This window comes from Oncorhynchus mykiss, chromosome 31 (assembly GCF_013265735.2).
Source record: "Oncorhynchus mykiss isolate Arlee chromosome 31, USDA_OmykA_1.1, whole genome shotgun sequence".
Classification (NCBI taxonomy): domain Eukaryota; kingdom Metazoa; phylum Chordata; class Actinopteri; order Salmoniformes; family Salmonidae; genus Oncorhynchus; species Oncorhynchus mykiss.
This window is the reverse complement of record NC_050571.1, coordinates 2,143,065-2,167,886: the sequence shown is the minus strand read 5'-3', so window position 1 is coordinate 2,167,886 and position 24,822 is coordinate 2,143,065. Positions and strand designations below refer to the sequence as shown.

The following is a 24,822-nucleotide window of genomic DNA, read 5'->3' as shown; positions in this document are numbered from 1 at the left end:
ACAAAGCCCCATCTGAGTCTGGGTCATCATCGCTAGTTCTCTGGTTCCCTCCTGTTGTCACACCAAAGTCCCAGGGCCTCCATCAGGCACCAAACCAACCATTCACCACAACAGAGTCCCGGGGCCTCCATCAGGCACCAAACCAACCGTTCACCATATCAGAGTTCCTGGGCCTTCGTCAGGCACCAAACCAACCATTCACCACATCAGAGTCTCGGGGCCTCCATCAGGCACCAAACCAACCATTCACCACATCAGAGTCCCGGGGCCTCCATCAGGCACCAAACCAACCATTCACCACATCAGAGTCCCGGTGCCTCAGTCAGGCACCAAACAACCATTCACCACATCAGAGTCCCGGGGCCTCCATCAGGCATCAAACCAACCATTCACCAGACCAGAGTCCTTGGGCCTCCATCAGGCACCAAACGAAGCATTTACCAGACCATCATAAACACAGCTAAATTTGTTTTGCCTTCTGACCAATTATTTTCTGTGATTAAAAAACATTCTGTGTTTGTGTTGAATGGATCTATTTCATGTCAGAAGGTAATGTAATAATCTCCAGCTGTCATTATGGCCCCGTTTTCCCGCACGCCAAACTCCATCTGATCCCTGTTATGAGAACCAGACAGCTCTCACATAGCACCGCAGACCCTCTCCCACACCGGTGCAGCGCGAGACACAAAACCGTTTTACTTACAGAAAGCCTCCAAATTAATAACGGAAATGTCAGCTTCAACCGAGAAGGAGAGAGAGTTTCAGGGATATATATTAAATAGGCTCTCCAGATGTTCCGAGTTTGTCTCGAGTCAAATATTTGTCCCAGGATTTCCCCCTGTCCTTTAAATAACATTATATTACCACTCTCAACATTATGTTGCCACGCAGGCTGAAAAATATAAAATAAATATGGAATATGAAAGACTACAATGGGTTCGCTTAAAAAAATATAGGCGAACTATCTCATTTATTTTATTGACAAACTAATATCTCATTTATTTTTTTGACAAACTTACGTCTCGTTTATTTTATTGACAAGCTAAAATGGCATGTATTTGATTGACAAACTAAAATTGAATTTCAGAATCTTTTTTTTATAAACCTGTTATTTTAGATTAAATATCACACGTGTAAATATTCTCTAATAGGCTGTTTTATTATGTATAATCATAGTTAAAACAGAGCAGGGCTTTCTATAACGGGAAAACTGTAAATACTGTTGTTCACGTTAAAACAAAATAGTAGTTTATTAAAAACATATTTCGTTTAGCTTAAATCAATCGTATAGTTGGGTGCCTTTTAGGAACGAGTTATTCAACAAATAGATGTTGAATGTAATTTCACTATTTTGAATAATTGACAAAATACAAATTTAAAAACTGGACATGGAGAAGATGTAATTAAACCAACACACCAAACAAATGGAGCAATAAAAATTCATTATTCACTGTTTTTTCACCATTAAAATAATTATTTTCATAACTCCAGATTGTTTTGTTACAATCTGAAATATACAAAAAAAGCTACGGTTTGTGACGGGGATGAGCAATGTCTTACTCAATGGTGCTTTAACAGTTCACCTAATATGGCTGTCTAAATGTTTGTTTCAGTCAAGAGATGAGTCTAAAAGCTGTCCAAAAACCCAGACAAAAGGAGAATGCAGGAGTATCAGATGCATTAATAAAATAGAATGATGACGCTATTATAAACATGCAATTACCTAAGAAATACATAATGAGAACTGATAATTGCCGTCTATCGACGTGAGTGTAATGTTTAGTTTTTATTTACGTTGTTTATTTACCGTTTTATTTATGTTCTATTCTATTTGCTTTGGCAATGTAAACACATGTTTGCCATGCCAATTAAAACCCTTTGAATTGATTTGAGAGAGAGAGGGGGGGGGGGGGGGGAGAGGGAGATGGAGAGAGAGAGAGAAGGAAAGCGAGGAGAGGAACAGAGGAGCGTGAAAAGGAGGAAAGGGAGGAGAGAGGCAAGCGGAAATCGCGGGGCCGTTAACAAGGATTTAGATGCATAGTGCGCACGCCACGGAGAAATGGGAACTCGCCGGGTCAATTAGCTGCGTCGCATAGCCACATGAACAGAAGACAGATAGACGGACCGGGGGCTCGCAGAGGCCCTGGGTGAAGCGGAAAACGGAACAGCGCACGACAAGAGTGCAGCTTTCAGGACCCCAGAGAAAGGAGACTGACCGCCTCGCGCCAGGATGCAGGGTCTGAGCTCACGAGCCCACGCTTTCTCGGTGGAAGCGTTGGTCGGTAAAACGATAAAGAGGATGAAGAGGGAGAACGGGAAGGACTCGAGCTCACCGGGAGACACAGAGACGGAGACAAGCTCTGTTCGACAGGAGACATACGAGCACGGTCGGTCAACTTTAACCCGCGCGCATCTCTCTGTTTTACACACGCATTATTCTGCGACGAACTTGAATAAAAAGTCATTTTTTTATAAGACAGAAAATGTATACAATAATGTAAAAATAAAAACAGTACAGTGTATTGGAGTGATGTCTTTGCTTCTTCTGAGAAGCACTGTCCAAGTAGTAAAATAGAAAACAACAATATGTTTTGTGGCTTTGTGTTGAGTTTGTAGGACTACACATTCCTAGCGTTTTTCACTTCAATGGTTTGTCAAATTGATGTGTTTTAATTAAAGGAAACAGCTGAAAGCTTTACACTTAAATGGAATCAAGCCAGCAGCATTCCGCATGTTCAGGATGCAACAGTTCTAATTTATCAACAACATAGAATGTCTTAAACTGTTCCTTTACACAAAAAAGATTACCCAAACGACCAGAGGAGGAAGGCTGGTAACACGCCAAGAAGGCTGGGAGAGTGCGACTCTGAGCCGGGGAGAGAAGAAAGGACAAGGACGGGAGAAAGTGACTCTAACCCGGGTAGAGAGGAGAGTGAGGTCCGGGTGGAGCTCCAGGGGTCGGATCTGTGGACCAGGTTCCATGAGATCGGGACAGAGATGATTATTACCAAAGCCGGCAGGTAAAACTGACCCCTTCACACGCCTACCAAACTGTCAAATTACAGACCTTTACACAAGCTAGCTAAACTAGGTAAAACTCAGACCTTTACACACTAACACACAGTAGCCAATACACTACACTATGGACTAAACACTAATCAAACTGTTAATTCATCTGATTTACAGTATGAGGATAATACACATTGGTCAGGAAAGAGACACAATCGTATAGGCGTATAGGTGTGTTACAACAAGTCACTGATGTTGCACTTGCAAAAACATATTTTCTATAGCCTATTATGCAGGCCTATATTATGTTATACAGGCCTATAGGCTATTATTTTTTATTTTTTTTATTTTACCTTATTTAACTAGGCAAGTCAGTTAAGAACAAATTCTTATTTTCATTGAACAGTGCCTGTTCAGGGGCAGAACGACATATTTGTACCATGTCAGCTCGGGGGTTTGAACTTCCGGTTACTAGTCCAACGCTCTAACCACTAGGCTACCCTGCCGCCGCTATTATACAAGCCTATATTCTATTATACAGGCCTATAGTCTATTATACAGATTTATAGCCTATTATTCGATTGATGTGTACGAAATCTTTATGTAGGCTGTATCTACAGTTCGCTAATTGTATTTTCGTTGTATAAGATGACCGCCAAATTAAATGTACAGTTTACTGCAGCCTTTGAACTATTGAATGTTTATTTAATTTCACCAATAGAAACAACGTTTTTACACAGTTAAAACAACAACAGCAGTTTGTGTAGGTGGGGGGAAAATCGAGTATTTACTTTACAGGGTCAGTGCTACCCCGTAAAAACTACTTGGGATGCTTTTTTATCATTTTATAAAGGCCATTGGAATTTTTTCAAGTATTTTAGGGTTGTATTTTTTCATAGTATTTTAGGGTTGTATTTTGTCATAGTATTTCTATAACTTTATATTCTTTGACTCTTATCATATAATTAACTATGTACACGCTTTATTCCTCAGGAATTAGAGCTCTGTTATTTTGTAATTACATTTTGGGGTAATTTTGTCATTTTAATTTCTTTGCATATTCGTTCACATTTTCATAACAGTTTCATAAAAGCACATGTTATTCTACATAGCCTAAACATTTCATGACTTGTTGTAAATTCTATTATCTCTGTTGCTGCAAAGTTCTTTTTAAACATTTGATAGTCCTTTTTATGAGATGAGTAATGCCCTCGTGGCCTCAGAGATTCACCTTGACTGAGGCCCGCATTCTCTCTTTCACTGGTGTTACATTTCCAACGAATTTAACTGACGCATCAAAACACTGATCTCTGTTAGTTTTATTAGTTCTCCACACTAGCTGATATTTAATAACATTATGGATTGAATTAAATACGCTTATTATATGATAACCATTTTAGCTCATTTGTCCTACTTTAAACTCTTTGTGTGTGTTTTCTACAGGAGGATGTTCCCGTCCTTGCGCGTAAAGGTGCGTAACTTGGACCCGTGCCAGCAGTACTACATCGCCATGGACGTTTTGCCCGTCGACTCCAAACGATACAGGTAGACCCTAAACGTATATGTAGCCTACAATTGTAAATTGCACGAAAGGAAATTGTCTCCTATTTTAGAAACGTACTTTAAAACCAGCGCATTATTGCATCAATAGGTATTTCCTTTGTATTAAAATTTCTCTGAATGAAGCTGCAATTATACTATATTTTTATACTATAAATCAATTTTTTTTACCCAATATACACAGATTTAACGAGCACAGGGTGACAGTAGCGGTGCTTGGGTAAAATCACCGGGGAAGTCAAGCTAGGGGAAAAAGCCATATTACAACCAATGTGTTGTGATAAATGCGTTGTTTGCTCTGTAACCTGTTAGTTCGCTCTATAACCTGAGACACTACATTTCAAGTTTTAATGTCACGTGCACAAGTACAGTGAAATGCAAATCTAGCAAACTCAAAACCCATCAATGCAATAAAGAATAACATTTTTTTTTTAAATACAAAAATAAAGATAATTCTGAATTAGAAATATGAAATACACAATAAAGTAAGTAAGTAAGTAAGTAAGCATACTATATCCAGGAAATATGAAACAATTCAGTTCCAATACCATATTTAGAAGACACAGTGGCAGAATAAATTCCACCAAACCTTTGTTTTATTACCAAACTGGAGAGCAAAATCTGCTGGGTGAAGTCCACAAAGCATATAGCATGTAACAGTTACATGACCATAGCATGGTCAGGCAAGTTCATATTTATAACATTCTTCAACTACTAAACAACTATTGATTGAGAACACAGAAGAGTTACCACAAGTGGAAAATAAAACAGGAGCTGCCTCTATTGCAGAACCACATCAACATCATCTAATCACCTCTGCATCGTGTAATACAGCGCCAACTAAAATATTTTAAAAACCATTCAGAAATCAATGTAAGCTATGTGCCTGTCCATGGTGCTGCTTGCTGTGTGTGTTTAAGTTGAAAAAACATGTTGACTCACCCTACTTGTAGAGAAACGCCAATGCCATCCTCCTGTCTTTCATGTTGGCAAAACGGTCTATCACTCTGTCATACAGTACACCCTTTTAGTTTTTGTTGTCCTAACCTACCTGACTAAAATGCTAGCTAGCTTGCCTAACTTCCTTTCATGGGCAACGATTAGCCAACTAGTTAACATTAGCCTCCTATGGCATAGCTTTGTAAGAGGAGAACTATGTGGTCACAATTCATTATTAGTATTTTCATCTGTTGTTAGTGAAGCCAACTTGTCAACTCTAGGTGGACAATAGAGTTGAAGGATATTCTATTCTGATATTCTATTCTGATATTGTGTTCTGATGGTCTGTTCTGATATTCTGTTCTGATATTATGTTCTGATGTTCTGTTCCAATGTTCTGTTCTCATATTCTGTTTTGATATTCTGTTTTGATATTCTGTTTTGATATTCTGTTTTGATATTCTGTTCTGATATTGTGTTCTGATGTTCTGATATTCTGTTCTGATCTTCTATTCTGATATTCTATTCTGATGTTCTGTTTTGATATTGTGTTCTGATATTCTGTTCTAATGTTCTGTTCTGATATTCTGTTCTGATGTTCTATTCTGATATTCTATTCTGATGTTCTGTTTTGATATTGTGTTCTGATATTCTGTTCTAATGTTCTGTTCTGATATTCTGTTCTGATGTTCTGTTTTGATGTAATGTTCTGATTTTCTGTTCTGATGTTCTGATATTCTGTTCTGATATTCTGTTCTGATATTCTGTTCTGATGTTCTGTTCTGATATTCTGATGTTCTGTTGTGATATTCTGATGTTCTGATATTCTGTTGTGATGTCCTTTTCTGATTTTCTTTTCTGATATTCTATTATGATATTCTGTTTTGATATTCTGTTGTATTTAGGTATGTGATGTTCTGATGTTCTGTTCTGATATTCTGATATTCTGTTCTGCTATTCCGTTTTTACCTATGTAAAAAACTATGTTTCCCTACCTATTTACCTATGTGATATTCAGATTTTCTGTTCTGATATTCTGACGTTCTGTTGTATTTAGTTATGTGATGTTCTGATATTCTGTTCTGATGTTCTGTTATTTTAAGGTATGTGATATTCTGATATTCTGATGTTCTGTGGTATTTAGGTATGTGATATTCTGTTGTATTTAAGTATGTGATATTCTGATGTATTTAGGTATGTGATGTTGTAATGTTCTGTTGTGATGTTCTGTTTTATTTAGGTATGTGATGTTCTGATATTCTGATATTCTGATGTATTTAGGTATGTGATGTTCAGCTGTTCTGTTCTGATATTCTGATATTCTGATGTATTTAGGTATGTGATGTTCTGTTGTATTTCGTTATGTGATATTCTGATGTTCTGTTCTGATGATCTGTTGTATTTAGGTATGTGATGTTCTGATGTTCTGTTCTGATGTTCTGTTTTATTTAGGTATGTGATGTTCTGTTGTATTTCGTTATATGATGTTCTGATGTTCTGTTCTGATGTTCTGTTGTATTTAGGTATGTGATGTTCTTTTGTGATATTCTGTTGTTTTTAGGTATGTGATATTCTGATGTTCTGTTGTGATATTCTGTTGTTTTTAGGTATGTGATATTCTGATGTTCTGTTGTGATATTCTGTTGTATTTAGGTATGTGATATTCGGATGTTCTGTTTTGATGTTCTGTTGTATTTAGGAATGTGATGTTGTGATGTTCTGTTGTATTTAGGTATGTGATGTTCTGATATTCTGTTCTAATGTTGTTTTTAGGTATGTGATGTTCTGTTGTGATGTTCTGTCATATTTAGGTATGTGTACCACAGCTCTCAGTGGATGGTGGCAGGAAATACGGACCACTCCTGCATCGCGCCGCGCTTGTACATGCACCCGGACTCCCCGTGCGTGGGCGAGACGTGGATGCGTCAGGTGATCAGCTTCGATCGGGTCAAACTGACCAATAACGAGATGGAGGACAAGGGACACGTACGTCACATCTCTCTTTGTGATCTACAATCATTTAATCTACTGTGTTCTATAACTATCTGACTGCTAATCTATAGGACTTTATTAAACATGGCTGGAATGCTGTTTTAGCCAATCATCATCCAGGATCCAAACTACCAGGTTTAAAACTACTTTTATAATCTGGGTAGTGTAGGTACTGGATGCTGATTGGATGGAAGCCATGGTATATCAAACAAGTAATTCTATTATAAATTGGTTACGAACATTATAAACTGGTTTCCAACATTATTAGAACAGTAAACAAGTAATTATATTATAAACTGGTTACCAACATTACAAACTGTTTACCAACATTATAAACTGGTTACCAACATTATAAACTGGTTACCAACATTATTAGAACAGTAAACAAGTCATTCTATTATAAACTGGTTTCCAACATTATTAGAACAGTAAACAAGTAATTATATTATAAACTGGTTACAAACATTATAAACTGTTACCAACATTATAAACTGGTTACCAACATTATAAACTGTTACCAACATTATAAACTGGTTACCAACATTATAAACTGGTTATCAACATTATAAACTGGTTACCAACATTATAAACTGGTTTCCAACATTATTAGAACAGTAAACAAGTAATTATATTATAAACTGGTTACCAACATTACAAACTGTTTACCAACATTATAAACTGGTTACCAACATTATAAACTGGTTACCAACATTATTAGAACAGTAAACAAGTCATTCTATTATAAACCGGTTTCCAACATTATTAGAACAGTAAACAAGTAATTATATTATAAACTGGTTACAAACATTATAAACTGTTACCAACATTATAAACTGGTTACCAACATTATAAACTGTTACCAACATTATAAACTGGTTACCAACATTGTAAACTGTTACCAACATTATAAACTGGTTACCAACATTATAAACTGGTTACCAACATTATTAGAACAGTAAACAAGTCATTATATTATAAAATGGTTACCAACATTATAAACTGGTTAACAACATTATAAACTGGTTACCAACATTATAACATGGTTACCAACATTATAAACTGGTTACCAACATTATAAACTGGTTATCAACATTATCAGAACAGTAAACAAGTCATTCTATTATAAACTGGTTACCAACATTATCAGAACAGTAAACAAGTCATTCTATTATAAACTGGTTACCAACATTATCAGAACAGTAAACAAGTCATTCTATTATAAACTGGTTACCAACATTATCAGAACAGTAAACAAGTCGTTCTATTATAAACTGGTTACCAACATTATCAGAACAGTAAACAAGTCATTCTATTATAAACAGGTTACCAACATTATAAACTGTTACCAACATTATAAACTGTTACCAACATTATAAACTGGTTACCAACATTATTAGAACAGTAAAGAAGTAATTCTATTATAAACTGGTTACCAACATTATAAACTGGTTACCAACATTATTAGAACAGTAAACAAGTAATTCTATTATAAACTGGTTACCAACATTTTAAACTGTTAACAACATTATTAGAACAGTAAACAAGTAATTCTATTATCAACTGGTTACCAACATTATAAACTGGTTACCAACATTATCAGAACAGTAAACAAGTCATTGTATTATAAACTGGTTACCAACATTATTAGATCAGTAAACAAGTCATTATATTACAAACTGGTTACCAACATTATAAACTGGTTACCAACATGATTAACTGTTACCAACATTATGAACTGGTTACCAACATTATAAACTGGTTACCAACATTATAAACTGGTTACCAACATTATAAACTGGTTACCAACATTATAAACTGTTACCAACATTATAAACTGTTACCAACATTATAAACTGGTTACCAACATTATTAGAACAGTAAAGAAGTAATTATATTATAAACTGGTTACCAACATTAAAAACTGGTTACCAACATTATTAGAACAGTAAACAAGTAATTCTATTATAAACTGGTTACCAACATTATAAACTGCTTACCAACATTATAAACTGGTTAACAACATTATCAACTGGTTACCAACATTATAAACTGGTTACAAACATTATAAACTGATTACCAACATTATTAGAACAGTAAACAAGTCATTATATTATAAACTGGTTACCAACATTATAAACTGGTTACCAACATGATTAACTGTTACCAGCATTATGAACTGGTTACCAACATTATAAACTGGTTACCAACATTATAAACTGGTTACCAACATTATAAACTGGTTACCAACATTATAAACTGTTACCAACATTATAAACTGTTACCAACATTATAAACTGGTTACCAACATTATTAGAACAGTAAAGAAGTAATTCTATTATAAACTGGTTACCAACATTAAAAACTGGTTACCAACATTATTAGAACAGTAAACAAGTAATTCAATTATAAACTGGTTACCAACATTATAAACTGCTTACCAACATTGTAAACTGGTTAACAACATTATCAACTGGTTACCAACATTATAAACTGGTTACCAACATTATAAACTGATTACCAACATTTTTAGAACAGTAAACAAGTCATTATATTATAAACTGGTTACCAACATTATAAACTGGTTACCAACATTATCAACTGGTTACCAACATTATTAGAACAGTAAACAAGTCATTATATTATCAACTGGTTACCAACATTATAAACTGGTTAACAACATTATAAACTGGTTAACAACAATATAAACTGGTTACCAACACTTTAAACTGTTACCAACATTATTAGAACAGTAAACAAGTAATTCTATTATCAACTGGTTACCAACATTATAAACTGGTTACCAACATTATCAGAACAGTAAACAAGTCATTATATTATAAACTGGTTACCAACATTATAAACTGGTTACCAACATTATTAGAACAGTAAACAAGTAATTCTATTATCAACTGGTTACCAACATTATAAACTGGTTACCAACATTATCAGAACAGTAAACAAGTAATTCTATTATAAACTGGTTACCAACATTATTAGAACAGTAAACAAGTCATTATATTATAAACTGGTTACCAACATTATAAACTGTTTACCAACATTATTAACTGTTACCAACATTATGAACTGGTTACCAACATTATAAACTGGTTACCAACATTATAAACTGGTTACCAACATTATAAACTGGTTACCAACATTATAAACTGGTTATCAACATTATAAACTGGTTACCAACATTATAAACTGGTTACCAACATTATTAGAACAGTAAACAAGTCATTATATTATAAACTGGTTACCAACATTATAAACTGGTTACCAACATTATTAACTGATACCAACATTATAAACTGGTTACCAACATTATAAACTGGTTACCAACATTATTAACTGATACCAACATTATAAACTGGTTACCAACATTATAAACTGGTTACCAACATTATTAGAACAGTAAACAAGTCATTATATTATAAACTGGTTACCAACATTATAAACTGGTTACCAACATTATAAACTGGTTACCAACATTATTAGAACAGTAAACAAGTCATTATATTATAAACTGGTTACCAACATTATAAACTGGTTAACAACAATTTAAAGTGGTTACCAACATTATAAACTGGTTACCAACATTATTAGAACCGTAAACAAGTCTAATAATGACAGTAACCAATTTATAATTACAATAAGGCTCCTCTTGGGTTGGTGGTACATGGACAATATACCACGGCTAAGGGCTGTGTGCAGGCTGTACTCCGCATTGTGTTGTACATAAGAACAGCCCTTAGCCGTGGTATATCGGCCATATACCACACCTCCTTATTGCTTAATTCTATTCCATCACTGTATTTTATGGTTCAAGAATAAACAGTTTACTGAAAGAGGCTTCAAACTATCTGAGATGAGAAATGTTTTGTTAGAAAAAAGGCTAGAGTCATGATGAAAGTTAAAATGGCTACTGCATGGTGATGGTGTCCGATAAGTCACATCACCTAACCCTAACCTCCAAAACACAACATACATGTCCAAAATGCATGTAATATCTATATTGTGCTGATGGACATCACATTGACCTCATTCTCTAAATGACTCTCTTGGTTCAGATCATTCTACAGTCAATGCATAAGTACAAGCCTCGCGTCCATGTGATCCGCCACAACCCCCGGCTGGACCTATCAAAAATCCCCTCGCTGCCCACTGAGGGTATGGCCAGCTTCTCCTTCCCAGAGACAGAGTTCACCACCGTGACAGCCTATCAGAACCAACAGGTACTTTCTCTCAGCCAGTCAGAACCAATAGGTACTGCCTTACCAATCAGAACTAACAAGCACTTACTGCGTCAGCCAATCAGAACAGCGAATTTAGAACAGTCTATCAGAACCAAAAGGTAGTTAACTCAGTTATTGAAAATATGATTTTTGTATTAATGCTAACACAGTATAATGGAACAGGGACTATGGCTTCACTGTGGTCTGAACTAGAAAATCAGTATAATGGATCAGGAGGACTGGCTTCACTGTGGTGTAAACTAGATACTCCGTAGAATTAATATGGAGGACTGGCTTCACAGTGGTGTAAACTAGATACTCCGTAGAATTAATATGGAGGACTGGCTTCACTATGGTGTAAACTAGATACTCAGTAGAATTAATATGGAGGACTGGCTTCACTGTGGTCTAATTATTAATGAGGATTGGCTTTAATGTGGTCTAAACTAGATACTCAGTAGAAGTAATATGGAGGACTGGCTTCATGTGTGTGTGTGTGTCCATGTGACCGTGGTGTTGCCTGTGGTCCCTGCAGTAACAGAAGACTCTCGTGGATTTATTCATGACTTCCGGCGCGGAACTGACTTCCGGCGCCGACAGAGATGGCCGCCTCGCTTCGCGTTCCTAGGAAACTATGCAGTTTTTTGTTTTTTTACGTGTTATTTCTTACATTGGTACCCCAGGTCATCTTAGGTTTCATTACATACAGTCGAGAAGAACTACTGAATATAAGAGCTGCGTCAACTCACCATCAGTACGACCAAGAATATGTTTTTCGCGACGCGGATCCTGTGTTCTGCCTTACAAACAGGACAACGGAGTGGATCCTATGCAGCGACCCAAAAAAACGACTCCGAAAGAGAGGGAAACGAGGCGGTCTTCTGGTCAGACTCCGGAGACGGACACACCGTGCACCACTCCCTAGCATTCTTCTTGCCAATGTCCAGTCTCTTGACAACAAGGTTGATGAAATCCGAGCAAGGGTAGCATTCCAGAGGGACATCAGAGACTGTAACGTCCTTTGCTTCACTGAAACATGGCTCACTGGAGAGACTCTATCCGAAGCGGTGCAGCCAACGGGTTTCTCCACGCATCGCGCTGACAGAAACAAACATCTTTCTGGTAAGAAGAGGGGCGGGGGCGTATGCCTCATGGCCAACGTGACATGGTGTGATGAAAGAAACATACAGGAACTCAAATCCTTCTGTTCACCTGATTTAGAATTCCTCACAATCAAATGTAGACCGCATTATCTACCAAGAGAATTCTCTTCGATTATAATCACAGCCGTATATACCCCCCCCCCAAGCAGAAACATCGATGGCTCTGAACTAACTTTATTTAACTCTCTGCAAACTGGAAACGATTTATCCGGAGGCTGCATTAATTGTAGCTGGGGATTTTAACAAGGCTAATCTGAAAACAAGACTGCCTAAATTTTATCAGCATATCGATTGCGCAACCAGGGGTGGAAAGACCTTGGATCATTGTTACTCTAACTTCCGCGACGCATATAAGGCCCTGCCCCGCCCCCCTTTCGGAAAAGCTGACCACGACTCCATTTTGTTGATCCCTGCCTACAGACAGAAACTAAAACAAGAGGCTTCCACGCTGAGGTCTGTCCAACGCTGGTCCGACCAAGCTGACTCCACACTCCAAGACTGCTTCCATCACGTGGACTGGGAGATGTTTCGTATTGCGTCAGATAACAACATTGACGAATACGCTGATTCGGTGTGTGAGTTCATTAGAACGTGCGTTGAAGATGTCGTTCCCATAGCAACGATTAAAACATTCCCTAACCAGAAACCGTGGATTGATGGCAGCATTCGTGTGAAACTGAAAGCGCGAACCACTGCTTTTAATAAGGGCAAGGTGTCTGGTAACATGACCGAATACAAACAGTGCAGCTATTCCCTCCGCAAGGCTATCAAACAAGCTAAGCGCCAGTACAGAGACAAAGTAGAATCTCAATTCAACGGCTCAGACACAAGAGGCATGTGGCAGGGTCTACAGTCAATCACGGACTACAGGAAGAAATCCAGCCCAGTCACGGACCAGGATGTCTTGCTCCCAGGCAGACTAAATAACTTTTTTGCCCGCTTTGAGGACAATACAGTGCCACTGACACGGCCTGCAACGAAAACATGCGGTCTCTCCTTCACTGCAGCCGAGGTGAGTAAGACATTTAAACGTGTTAACCCTCGCAAGGCTGCAGGCCCAGACGGCATCCCCAGCCGCGCCCTCAGAGCATGCGCAGACCAGCTGGCCGGTGTGTTTACGGACATATTCAATCAATCCCTATACCAGTCTGCTGTTCCCACATGCTTCAAGAGGGCCACCATTGTTCCTGTTCTCAAGAAAGCTAAGGTAACTGAGATAAACGACTACCGCCCCGTAGCCCCCACATCCACCCTACCTGACACCCTAGACCCACTCCAATTTGCTTACCGCCCAAATAGGTCCACAGACGTTGCAATCTCAACCACACTGCACACTGCCCTAACCCATCTGGACAAGAGGAATACCTATGTGAGAATGTTGTTCATCGACTACAGCTCGGCATTCAACACCATAGTACCCTCCAAGCTCGTCATCAAGCTCGAGACCCTGGGTCTCGACCCCGCCCTGTGCAACTGGGTACTGGACTTCCTGACGGGCCGCCCCCAGGTGGTGAGGGTAGGCAACAACATCTCCTCCCCACTGATCCTCAACACTGGGGCCCCACAAGGGTGCGTTCTGAGCCCTCTCCTGTACTCCCTGTTCACCCACGACTGCGTGGCCACGCACGCCTCCAACTCAATCATCAAGTTTGGGGACGACACAACAGTGGTAGGTTTGATTACCAACAACGACGAGACGGCCTACAGGGAGGAGGTGAGGGCCCTCGGAGTGTGGTGTCAGGAAAATAACCTCACACTCAACGTCAACAAAACTAAGGAGATGATTGTGGACTTCAGGAAACAGCAGAGGGAACACCCCCCCATCCACATCGATGGAACAGTAGTGGAGAGGTTAGCAAGTTTTAAGTTCCTCGGCATACACATCACAGACAAACTGAATTGGTCCACTCACACAGACAGCATCGTGAAGAAGGCGCAGCAGCGCCTCTTCAACCTCAGGAGGCTGAAGAAATTCGGCTTGTCACCAAAAGCACTCACAAACTTCTACAGATGCACAATCGAGAGCATCCTGGCGGGCTGTATCACCGCCTGGTATGGCAACTGCACCGCCCTCAACCGTAAGGCTCTCCAGAGTGTAGTGAGGTCTGCACAACGCATCACCGGGGGCAAACTACCTGCCCTCCAGGACACCTACACCACCCGATGTCACAGGAAGGCCATAAAGATCATCAAGGACATCAACCACCCGAGCCACTGCCTGTTCACCCCGCTATCATCCAGAAGGCGAGGTCAGTACAGGTGCATCAAAGCTGGGACCGAGAGACTGAAAAACAGCTTCTATCTCAAGGCCATCAGACTGTTAAACAGCCACCACTAACACTGAGTGGCTGCTGCCAACACACTGACACTGACTCAACTCCAGCCACTTTAATAATGGGAATTGATGGGAAATGATGTAAATATATCACTAGCCACTTTAAACAATGCTACCTTATATAATGTTACTTACCCTACATTATTCATCTCATATGCATACGTATATACTGTACTCTATATCATCGACTGTATCCTTATGTAATACATGTATCACTAGCCACTTTAAACTATGCCACTTTGTTTACATACTCATCTCATTTGTACATACTGTACTCGATACCATCTACTGTATCTTGCCTATGCTGCTCTGTACCATCACTCATTCATATATCCTTATGTACATATTCTTTATCCCCTTACACTGTGTACAAGACAGTAGTTTTGGAATTGTTAGTTAGATTACTTGTTATTACTGCATTGTCGGAACTAGAAGCACAAGCATTTCGCTACACTCGCATTAACATCTGCTAACCATGTGTATGTGACAAATAAAATTTGATTTGATGATTTGATTTGATTTGATTGGCAGCAGCTCTCTTCATCAGGGTCCACTTCACTTCTGCTGGATGCATAATAATATAGACAGGCACACGCACACACACCATCTGTTCAGGACAGAAACACACACACCATCTGTTCAGGACAGAATCACACACACCATCTGTTCAGGACAGAAACACACACACTCTGTTCAGGACAGAAACACGCACACCATCTGTTCAAGACAGAAACACACACACCAGAATGTCTATTTTTCATGTATGATGAGAGAAAAGTGAAAAATGTCCTAAATGGATGCTCCCTACCCAGCCGTGGAACCCTTGCACCCTCCTAAAGGCATTCAAAACCATTTCAAAAATGTTTTCCTGGTAACCCGTTCCAATCACCAGGCGCACGGCTGTCCATTTGCAATATGTTTCATTGGGCATTTACCATCACGAATTTGACATGCTCAAAAATACTGCAGAAATGCAAAATTTACTGGCTCGATGAACTCGGGATGGCCGGGCATTGATAGTGGTTCCTCTCCGTCGCTCGTTGTGTTGATTTTATCATGTCCATTTGGTGAGGTTTTTTCACTGTTTAAACATATTGCAAATGGACAAATGTCAGCCAGCAAGTCAGCGTCCATCATTCAATTAAATATCATTCGGACACCAAGCTGATACAGACAGACACCAAACCCACTTTTTCCATCTCGTTTAGAAGCCAACTATCACATTTTTCAGAGCAGGCCCAAAATTCATAGCGCCTTCTGTTTAACTTGCTTCTGCTGGAAGTGGTTTTGGAGGGCCGGTAGGAGGCACTCTTTCCTCTGGTCTAAAAAAATTGGGGACACTGCCCTGTGTAGGGTGCCGTCTTTCAGATGGGACGTTAAAACGGGTGTCCTGATTGTCTGAGGTCATTAAAGATCCCATGGCACCCCGGTGTCCTGGCTAAATTCCCAATCTGGCCCTCAAATCATCATGGTCACCTAATAATCCCCAGTTTACAATTGACTCATTCATCCCCCTCCTCTCCCCTGTAACTATTCCCCAGGGCATTGCTGTAAATGAGAACGTGTTCTCGGTCAACTTACCTGGTAAAATAATTGAAAAAAATATGTATATTTTAGAGTGTTTTCTATCCTAAGCTGTCAGTTATACAGTGCCTTGCGAAAGTATTCGGCACCCTTGAACTTTGCAACCTTTTGCCACATTTCAGGCTTCAAACATAAAGATATAAAACTGTATTTTTTTGTGAAGAATCAACAACAAGTGGGACACAATCATGAAGTGGAACGACATTTATTGGATATTTCAAACTTTTTTAACAAATCAAAAACTGAAAAATTGGGCGTGCAAAAAGTATTCAGCCCCTTTACTTTCAGTGCAGCAAACTCTCTCCAGAAGTTCAGTGGGGATCTCTGAATGATCCAATGTTGACCTAAATGACTAATGATGATAAATACAATCCACCTGTGTGTAATCAAGTCTCCGTATAAATGCACCTGCACTGTGATAGTCTCAGAGGTCCGTTAAAAGCGCAGAGAGCATCATGAAGAACAAGGAACACACCAGGCAGGTCCGAGATACTGTTGTGAAGAAGTTTAAAGCCGGATTTGGATACAAAAAGATTTCCCAAGCTTTAAACATCCCAAGGAGCACTGTGCAAGCGATAATATTGAAATGGAAGGAGTATCAGACCACTGCAAATCTACCAAGACCTGGCCGTCCCTCTAAACTTTCAGCTCATACAAGGAGAAGACTGATCAGAGATGCAGCCAAGAGGCCCATGATCACTCTGGATGAACTGCAGAGATGTACAGCTGAGGTGGGAGACTCTGTCCATAGGACAACAATCAGTCGTATATTGCATAAATCTGGCCTTTATGGAAGAGTGGCAAGAAGAAAGCCATTTCTTAAAGATATCCATAAAAAGTGTTGTTTAAAGTTTGCCACAAGCCACCTGGGAGACACACCAAACATGTGGAAGAAGGTGCTCTGGTCAGATGAAACCAAAATATAACTTTTTGGCAACAATGCAAAACGTTATGTTTGGCGTAAAAGCAACACAGCTGAACACACCATCCCCACTGTCAAACATGGTGGTGGCAGCATCATGGTTTGGGCCTGCTTTTCTTCAGCAGGGACAGGGAAGATGGTTAAAATTGATGGGAAGATGGATGGAGCCAAATACAGGACCATTCTGGAAGAAAACCTGATGGAGTCTGCAAAAGACCTGAGACTGGGACGGAGATTTGTCTTCCAACAAGACAATGATCCAAAACATAAAGCAAAATCTACAATGGAATGGTTCAAAAATAAACATATCCAGGTGTTAGAATGGCCAAGTCAAAGTCCAGACCTGAATCCAATCGAGAATCTGTGGAAAGAACTGAAAACTGCTGTTCACAAATGCTCTCCATCCAACCTCTGACCTCTGAGCTCGAGCTGTTTTGCAAGGAGGAATGGGAAAAAATGTCAGTCTCTCGATGTGCAAAACTGATAGAGACATACCCTAAGCGACTTACAGCTGTAATCGCAGCAAAAGGTGGTGCTACAAAGTATTAACTTAAGGGGGCTGAATAATTTTGCACGCCCAATTTTTTAGTTTTTTTTAAATTTGTTAAAAAAGTTTGAAATATCCAATAAATGTCGTTCCACTTCATGATTGTGTCCCACTTGTTGTTGATTCTTCACAAAAAAATACAGTTTTATATCTTTATGTTTAAAGCCTGAAATGTGGCAAAAGGTCGCAAAGTTCAAGGGGGCCGAATACTTTCGCAAGGCACTGTATGCATATTCCAGCATCTTGTCCTGACAAAATATCCCGTTTAATTTGGGAACGTTATTTTTCCAAAAATGAAAATACTGCCCCCTAGTACCAACAGGTTAATTGGTGCTGAAAATCCACTTTTTCCGGGCGTTGCTACGGGGTCCTTGGATGAGCTATCGGACAGAAATGTTAGGGTCTGTCTCTATGGGCTGAGGCGGTTTCAATGCACCTAGTCTTGCAACTCTGGGACTTTTCTAAATGTTGTCATTTTCGTGATGGTCAAAATGAATTGAAGTTATTGCAAATGTACGAGGCTGTTTCTCGGTCTGAGAACCTTCTAGAGCCACATAACTCACCACGAACTATCGAGCACTAGAACAGGTTTCTAAAGTTTCAGAGCTCTAGGTCTGATGGTTCTTTGATAGTTTGAATGAAGGTAACTACACACTGTGTCATTCCGTACTTGCTGTGTGTGTGTGTGTGAGTTTTTCTTGGAAATCTGATGGGAGAAATTACTGATTTACAGTTCATGAGGGTTGCCTAATCACACATATTAAGTTTTGGAAAGATGTGACCTTTTTAACCCTTTGAAACAACCCCTACAGAATATTGAGTTTTAAGTCTTTACGTAAAGAATTGAATTATTTACAGAAGGTTGAATGAGTGTGTGTTATTACAGAAAATCACAGAGAGCTCCGAAACCCACCTTAACGGATTCTTCTGAACAAGCTGCACCTGGATCTGTAACTTTTTTGGAAAAAAAAACACATTTCTTTGAGCATCACCAATTCTACATTGTACGATTTCTCGTAAATTACGATAGATAAATGTCTGGTTCTTTTTTACCGAACTCTGTAGGTTGATGTACTTTGACGTGAAGCGGTCAAATTATCGCTCTATTTTCGTTTTTGACCTTTAATCCCAGAAAAATAGCTTTGACTCAAAAAGCGTTGAGGCCTCGACGGAATCTTGTTTCTGGGCTAACAGCCAAAGCATCAGCTACTCTTCCTAGGGTTGAGCAAAATTAAGGCAGTTTATACCATTTTAAAACATTACAATACATTCACAGATTTCTCAACACTCTGTGTGCCTAGTCAAATAATTAACATCCAATCACATTAACCGTTACTCTCTCGCGGGAATTCCACTAACGGTCCATATGTAGCCAAACGTAGCTGCTACTCATTCCCTTTGCTCAAAAATGTATAAATGGTTACAAAAAGTAAAGCCTGCATCCATAGAGACACTTACCAGCTCTACTGGTAGTACTGCTACTACCAGCAGTACTACACCTGCACCTGTCAACAACACAAGCTGTTCTGCTTCCACGAGCACATCCAATGCCTCAGTAATTCTACATTACCTTACCCTTACCCGGGAAAGCACCAAGCTACTGGCCCCTTACCCGGAAAAGCACCGAACAACAGACAGGGACATTGGACCATCGAAGAAGCGCAAAAATGATGAGGACTACATTGATTTGGGGTTGACTTACACTACCGTTCAAAAGTTTGGGGTCACTTAGAAATGTACTTGTTTTTGAACAAAAGCAAAAAAAAATGTGTCCATTAAAATAACATCAAATTGATCAGAAATACAGTGTAGACATTGTTAATGTTGTAAATGACTATTGTAGCTGGAAACAGCTGATTTTTTATGGAATATCTACATAGATGTACCGAGGCCCATTATCAGCAACCATCACTCCTGTGTTCCAATGGCACATTGTGTTACCTAATCCAAGTCTAGCACTTTAAAATGCAAATTGATCATTAGAAAAACACTTTTGCAATTATGTTAGCACAGCTGAAAACTGTTGTTCTGATTAAAGAATCAATAAAACTGATCTGACCTTTAGACTAGTTGAGTATTTGGAGCTTCAGCATTTGTGAGTTTGATTACAGGCTCAAAATGGCCAGAAACAAAACACTTTCTTCTGAAACTCGTCAGTCTATGCGAGAAATTGCTAAGAAACTGAAGATCTCGTACAACACTGTGTACGACTCCCTTCACAGAACAGTGCAAACTGGCCCTAACCAAAATAGAAATAGGAGTGGGAGGCCCCGGTGTACAACTGAGCAAGAGGAGAAGTACATTAGAGTGTCTAGTTTGAGAAGCAGGCGCCTCACAAGTCCTCAACTGGCAGCTTCATTAAATAGTACCCGCAAGACACCAGTCTCAACTTAAACAGTGAAGAGGCGACTCCGGGATGCTGGCCTTGTAGACAGAGTTTACAAAGCTGTGACTTTGGAAACCATAGCTCCTACTAAACCATGTAGGTTATATTCCTAACCCTCTGTCTGTCCTGATTTGTTGTTTGTGCTGTCAGATCACCAAATTGAAGATTGACAGGAACCCATTCGCTAAGGGCTTCAGAGACCCAGGACGGAACAGGTAAACAAACACAGCTATAAAGTGTCTACATCACACCATATTCTCCATGTAGTTCACTTAACACTTCTGTATGCTCCCTCTGTGTAGGGGCGTGTTGGACGGCCTCATGGAGTCCTATCCCTGGAGTCTGGAGTTCAAACCATTTACTCTACAGCTACAAGGTGAATGGCTACTGACAGACAAACACAGACCTATTCCGACACTCACTTATAAAAGTAAAACTAAGAACAATTCGTCTTCGAAGTCTCAATCACAGACATTTACATTATATTGTTGTTAATCTACCTCTAGTTATGGTCGTTAATCTAACTCTAGGTATGATTGTTAATATAACTCTAGGTATAGTTGTTAATCTATCTCTAGTTATGGTCGTTAATCTAACTCTAGGTATGATTGTTAATATAACTCTAGGTATAGTTGTTAATCTATCTCTAGTTATGGTCGTTAATCTAACTCTAGGTATGATTGTTAATATAACTCTAGGTATAGTTGTTAATCTATCTCTAGTTATGGTCGTTAATCTAACTCTAGGTATGATTGTTAATATAACTCTAGGTATAGTTGTTAATCTATCTCTAGTTATGGTCGTTAATCTAACTCTAGGTATGATTGTTAATATAACTCTAGGTATAGTTGTTAATCTATCTCTAGTTATGGTCGTTAATCTAACTCTAGGTATGATTGTTAATATAACTCTAGGTATAGTTGTTAATCTATCTCTAGTTATGGTCGGTAATCTAACTCTAGGTATGATTGTTAATATAACTCTAGGTATAGTTGTTAATCTATCTCTAGTTATGGTCGTTAATCTAACTCTAGGTATGATTGTTAATATAACTCTAGGTATAGTTGTTAATCTACCTCTTATTATGGTTGTTAATCTATCTATAGTTATGGTTGTTAATCTATCTATAGTTATGGTTGTTAGTATAACACTTATTATGGTTGTTAATCTATCTATAGTTATGGTTGTTAATCTATCTATAGTTATGGTTGTTAGTATAACTCTTATTATGGTTGTTAATCTATCTATAGTTATGGTTGTTAATCTATCTATAGTTATGGTTGTGAGTATAACTCTTATTATGGTTGTTAATCTATCTATAGTTATGGTTGTTAATCTATCTATAGTTATGGTTGTTAATCTATCTATAGTTATGGTTGTGAGTATAACTCTTATTATGGTTGTTAATCTATCTATAGTTATGGTTGTTAATCTATCTATAGTTATGGTTGTTAGTATAACTCTTATTATGGTTGTTAATCTATCTATAGTTATGGTTGTTAATCTATCTATAGTTATGGTTGTTAATCTATCTATAGTTATGGTTGTTAATCTATCTATAGTTATGGTTGTTAGTATAACTCTTATTATGGTTGTTAATCCAGGTGTGTTTTGGTTATTAATCTAACAATAGGTACGGTTATTCATCTTGTTTTTAAACCCCTTCTGTTGTCTTGTTGTCTTGTCTCATCAGGAGGTAGCTGTGGGTCTCCAAGCAACTGCACTTCTCCTCTGAAGAGCCTTGTCCCTCTCTCCTGTCCTCTGACCTCTCACCCCTTCACCCTCTCCTCCTTCTCCTGCCCCGACACCAGCCTGCACTCCTTTTGTCTTCCCCTCTGCTGCAAGACCTCCCCCTTCTCCCCCATTTCCCCCCTGCCGGCCAGACCCTGCCCTTCCCCCCGACGCTACTCCCCCCTGCCACCCCTCCTCTCGGCCCTGCCGGGGAAGAAGGCTCCAGGCTTCAGTGCTCTATGTCTTCAGGGGGGCATTCCCGGACATCCTCCCAGCCTGCAGCCACACCCCCTACAGGCCCCTCCCTCTCACAGCTCCCCGCGGGGACCCGGCCCTCACTACCCTCACCGCTCCCACCCAGACCCAGCTCCCCCGTACTGTCTGTACCGCTCCAGTCTACCCAGAAACGCTCACCTCGCTGCTTTCTCATGCCACGCCAAACTGGCTGACAGCACCACAGACTGTCTGCTATGCCAGACACCCTGGAACACCACCATCAACCACTGCCTCTGACCTCTAACCCTTCCTTACCCTTACCCTAACCTAGCAATAACAAGTAGCCCTTATCCTGGAAACCATAGCGCCAGGGAGATGTATCAGACCATCATCTACTAGAGCTGTATCAGACCATCATCTACTAGAGCTGTATCAGACCATCATCTACTAGAGCTGTATCAGACCATCATCATCTACTAGAGCTGTATCAGACCATCATCTGCTAGAGCTGTATCAGACCATCATCTACTAGAGCTGTATCAGACCATCATCTGCTAGAGCTGTATCAGACCATCATCTACTAGAGCTGTATCAGACCATCATCATCTACTAGAGCTGTATCAGACCAGCATCATCTACAAGAGCTGTATCAGACCTCCATCTACTAGAGCTGTATCATACCATCATCTACTAGAACTGTATCAGACCATCATCTACTAGAGCTGTATCAGACCACCGTTATCTACTAGAGCTGTATCAGACCACCATCATCTACTAGAGCTGTATCAGACCATCATCCACTAGAGATGTATCAGATCATCATCTACTAGAACTGTATCAGACCATCATCATCTACTAGAGCCGTATCAGGCCACCATCATCTACTAGAGCTGTATCAGACCATCATCATCTACTAGAGGTGTATCAGACCATCATCTACCAGAGCTGTATCAGACCATCATCTACTAGAGATGTATCAGACCATCATCTACTAGAGCCGTATCAGACCATCATCTACTAGAGCTGTATCAGACCACCGTCATCTGCTAGAGTTGTATCAGACCACCATCATCTACTAGAGCTGTATCAGACCATCATCTACTAGAGCTGTATCAGACCATCATCTACTAGAGGTGTATCAGACCATTATCATCTACTAAAGCTGTGTCAGACCACCATCATCTACTAGAGCTGTATCAGACCATAATCTACTAGAGCGGTATTAGACCACCATCATCTACTAAAGCTGTGTTAGACCACCATCATCTACTAGAGCTGTATCAGACCATCATCTACTAGAGCTGTATCAGACCATCATCATCTACTAGAGCTGTATCAGACCATCATCTACTAGAGCTGTATCAGACCACCATCATCTACTAGAGCTGTATCAGACCATCATCTACTAGAGCTGTATCAAACCACCATCATCTACTAAAGCTGTATCAGACCATCATCTACTAGAGCTGTATCTGACCACCATCTACTAGAGCTGTATCAGACCATCATCATATACTAGAGCTGTATCAGACCACTGTTATCTACTGTTTTATATTTTCTCTCTTTTTCTACCCTGACCCTGACCCTAACCCTGACCCTAACACTGACCCTGACCCTAACCCCAACCTTATCACTGACCCTAACTCTAACCCTAACCCTTCTACTTTACCTCTGACTGATTTTTTTCAGCTGCAATCCAAATGTTGTTTTCTACAAGCAAGCATTCAGGTTCCCTCTGAGCTGTGTATAAATGTACTCTGTGTGTGTGTGTGTGTGTGTGTGTGTGTGTGTGTGTGTGTGTGTGTGTGTGTGTGTGTGTGTGTGTGTGTGTGTGTGTGTGTGTGTGTGTGTGTGTGTGTGTGTGTGTGTGTGTGTGTGTATATCTCAGACCTAACAAACACCAAATTATATAAGTGTGATTATTATGCCACTTCATAAAATACTTTAAAAATACTTTCTGTTGAATTATGGAATCAAATATTATTTTACAGCGCTGTTTAGTTGAGCTGTTGGACTCAGTTACACACACACACACACACACACACACACACACACACACACACACACACACACACACACACACACACACACACACACACACACACACACACACACACACACAATCAATTCAGTTTATCCCAAATGCAGTGACAATTTGTTGTCAGTCAACCCACCTCTAACAAAATGCAATCCCTTGCTCAGG

General features: G+C 39.4%; 1 protein-coding gene across 2 annotated transcripts; it reads left to right on the top strand.

Moving 5' to 3' along the window:
- The first annotated feature begins 1,983 nt into the window (after nt 1-1,983).
- Nucleotides 1,984-24,572, top strand: tbx22 (T-box transcription factor 22). Of its 2 annotated transcripts, XR_005041233.1 has the most exons (9): nt 1,984-2,387; nt 2,804-3,020; nt 4,453-4,554; nt 7,320-7,494; nt 11,571-11,735; nt 20,823-20,887; nt 20,975-21,048; nt 22,366-23,002; nt 23,058-24,572. XR_005041233.1 is itself a non-coding variant. In XM_021583215.2 (8 exons), exons 1-8 carry the CDS (start codon nt 2,231-2,233, stop codon nt 22,914-22,916), a joined length of 1,506 nt encoding a protein of 501 aa, XP_021438890.2. In that variant the 5' UTR covers nt 1,984-2,230; the 3' UTR covers nt 22,917-24,572. The 2 variants fall into 2 exon arrangements, 1 of the variants encoding a protein (XP_021438890.2); XM_021583215.2 differs by having other exon boundaries at nt 22,366-24,572.
- The last annotated feature ends 250 nt before the right edge of the window (nt 24,573-24,822 follow it).

Coding starts and splice junctions, on each gene's coding strand:
- tbx22 (XM_021583215.2), top strand. CDS start 2,231: ATGCAGGGTCTGAGCTCACGAGCCCACGCTTTCTCGGTGGAAGCGTTG. Junction 3,021..4,452: donor ATTATTACCAAAGCCGGCAG/GTAAAACTGACC, acceptor TGTTTTCTACAG/GAGGATGTTCCCGTCCTTGC. Junction 4,555..7,319: donor GTCGACTCCAAACGATACAG/GTAGACCCTAAA, acceptor TGTCATATTTAG/GTATGTGTACCACAGCTCTC.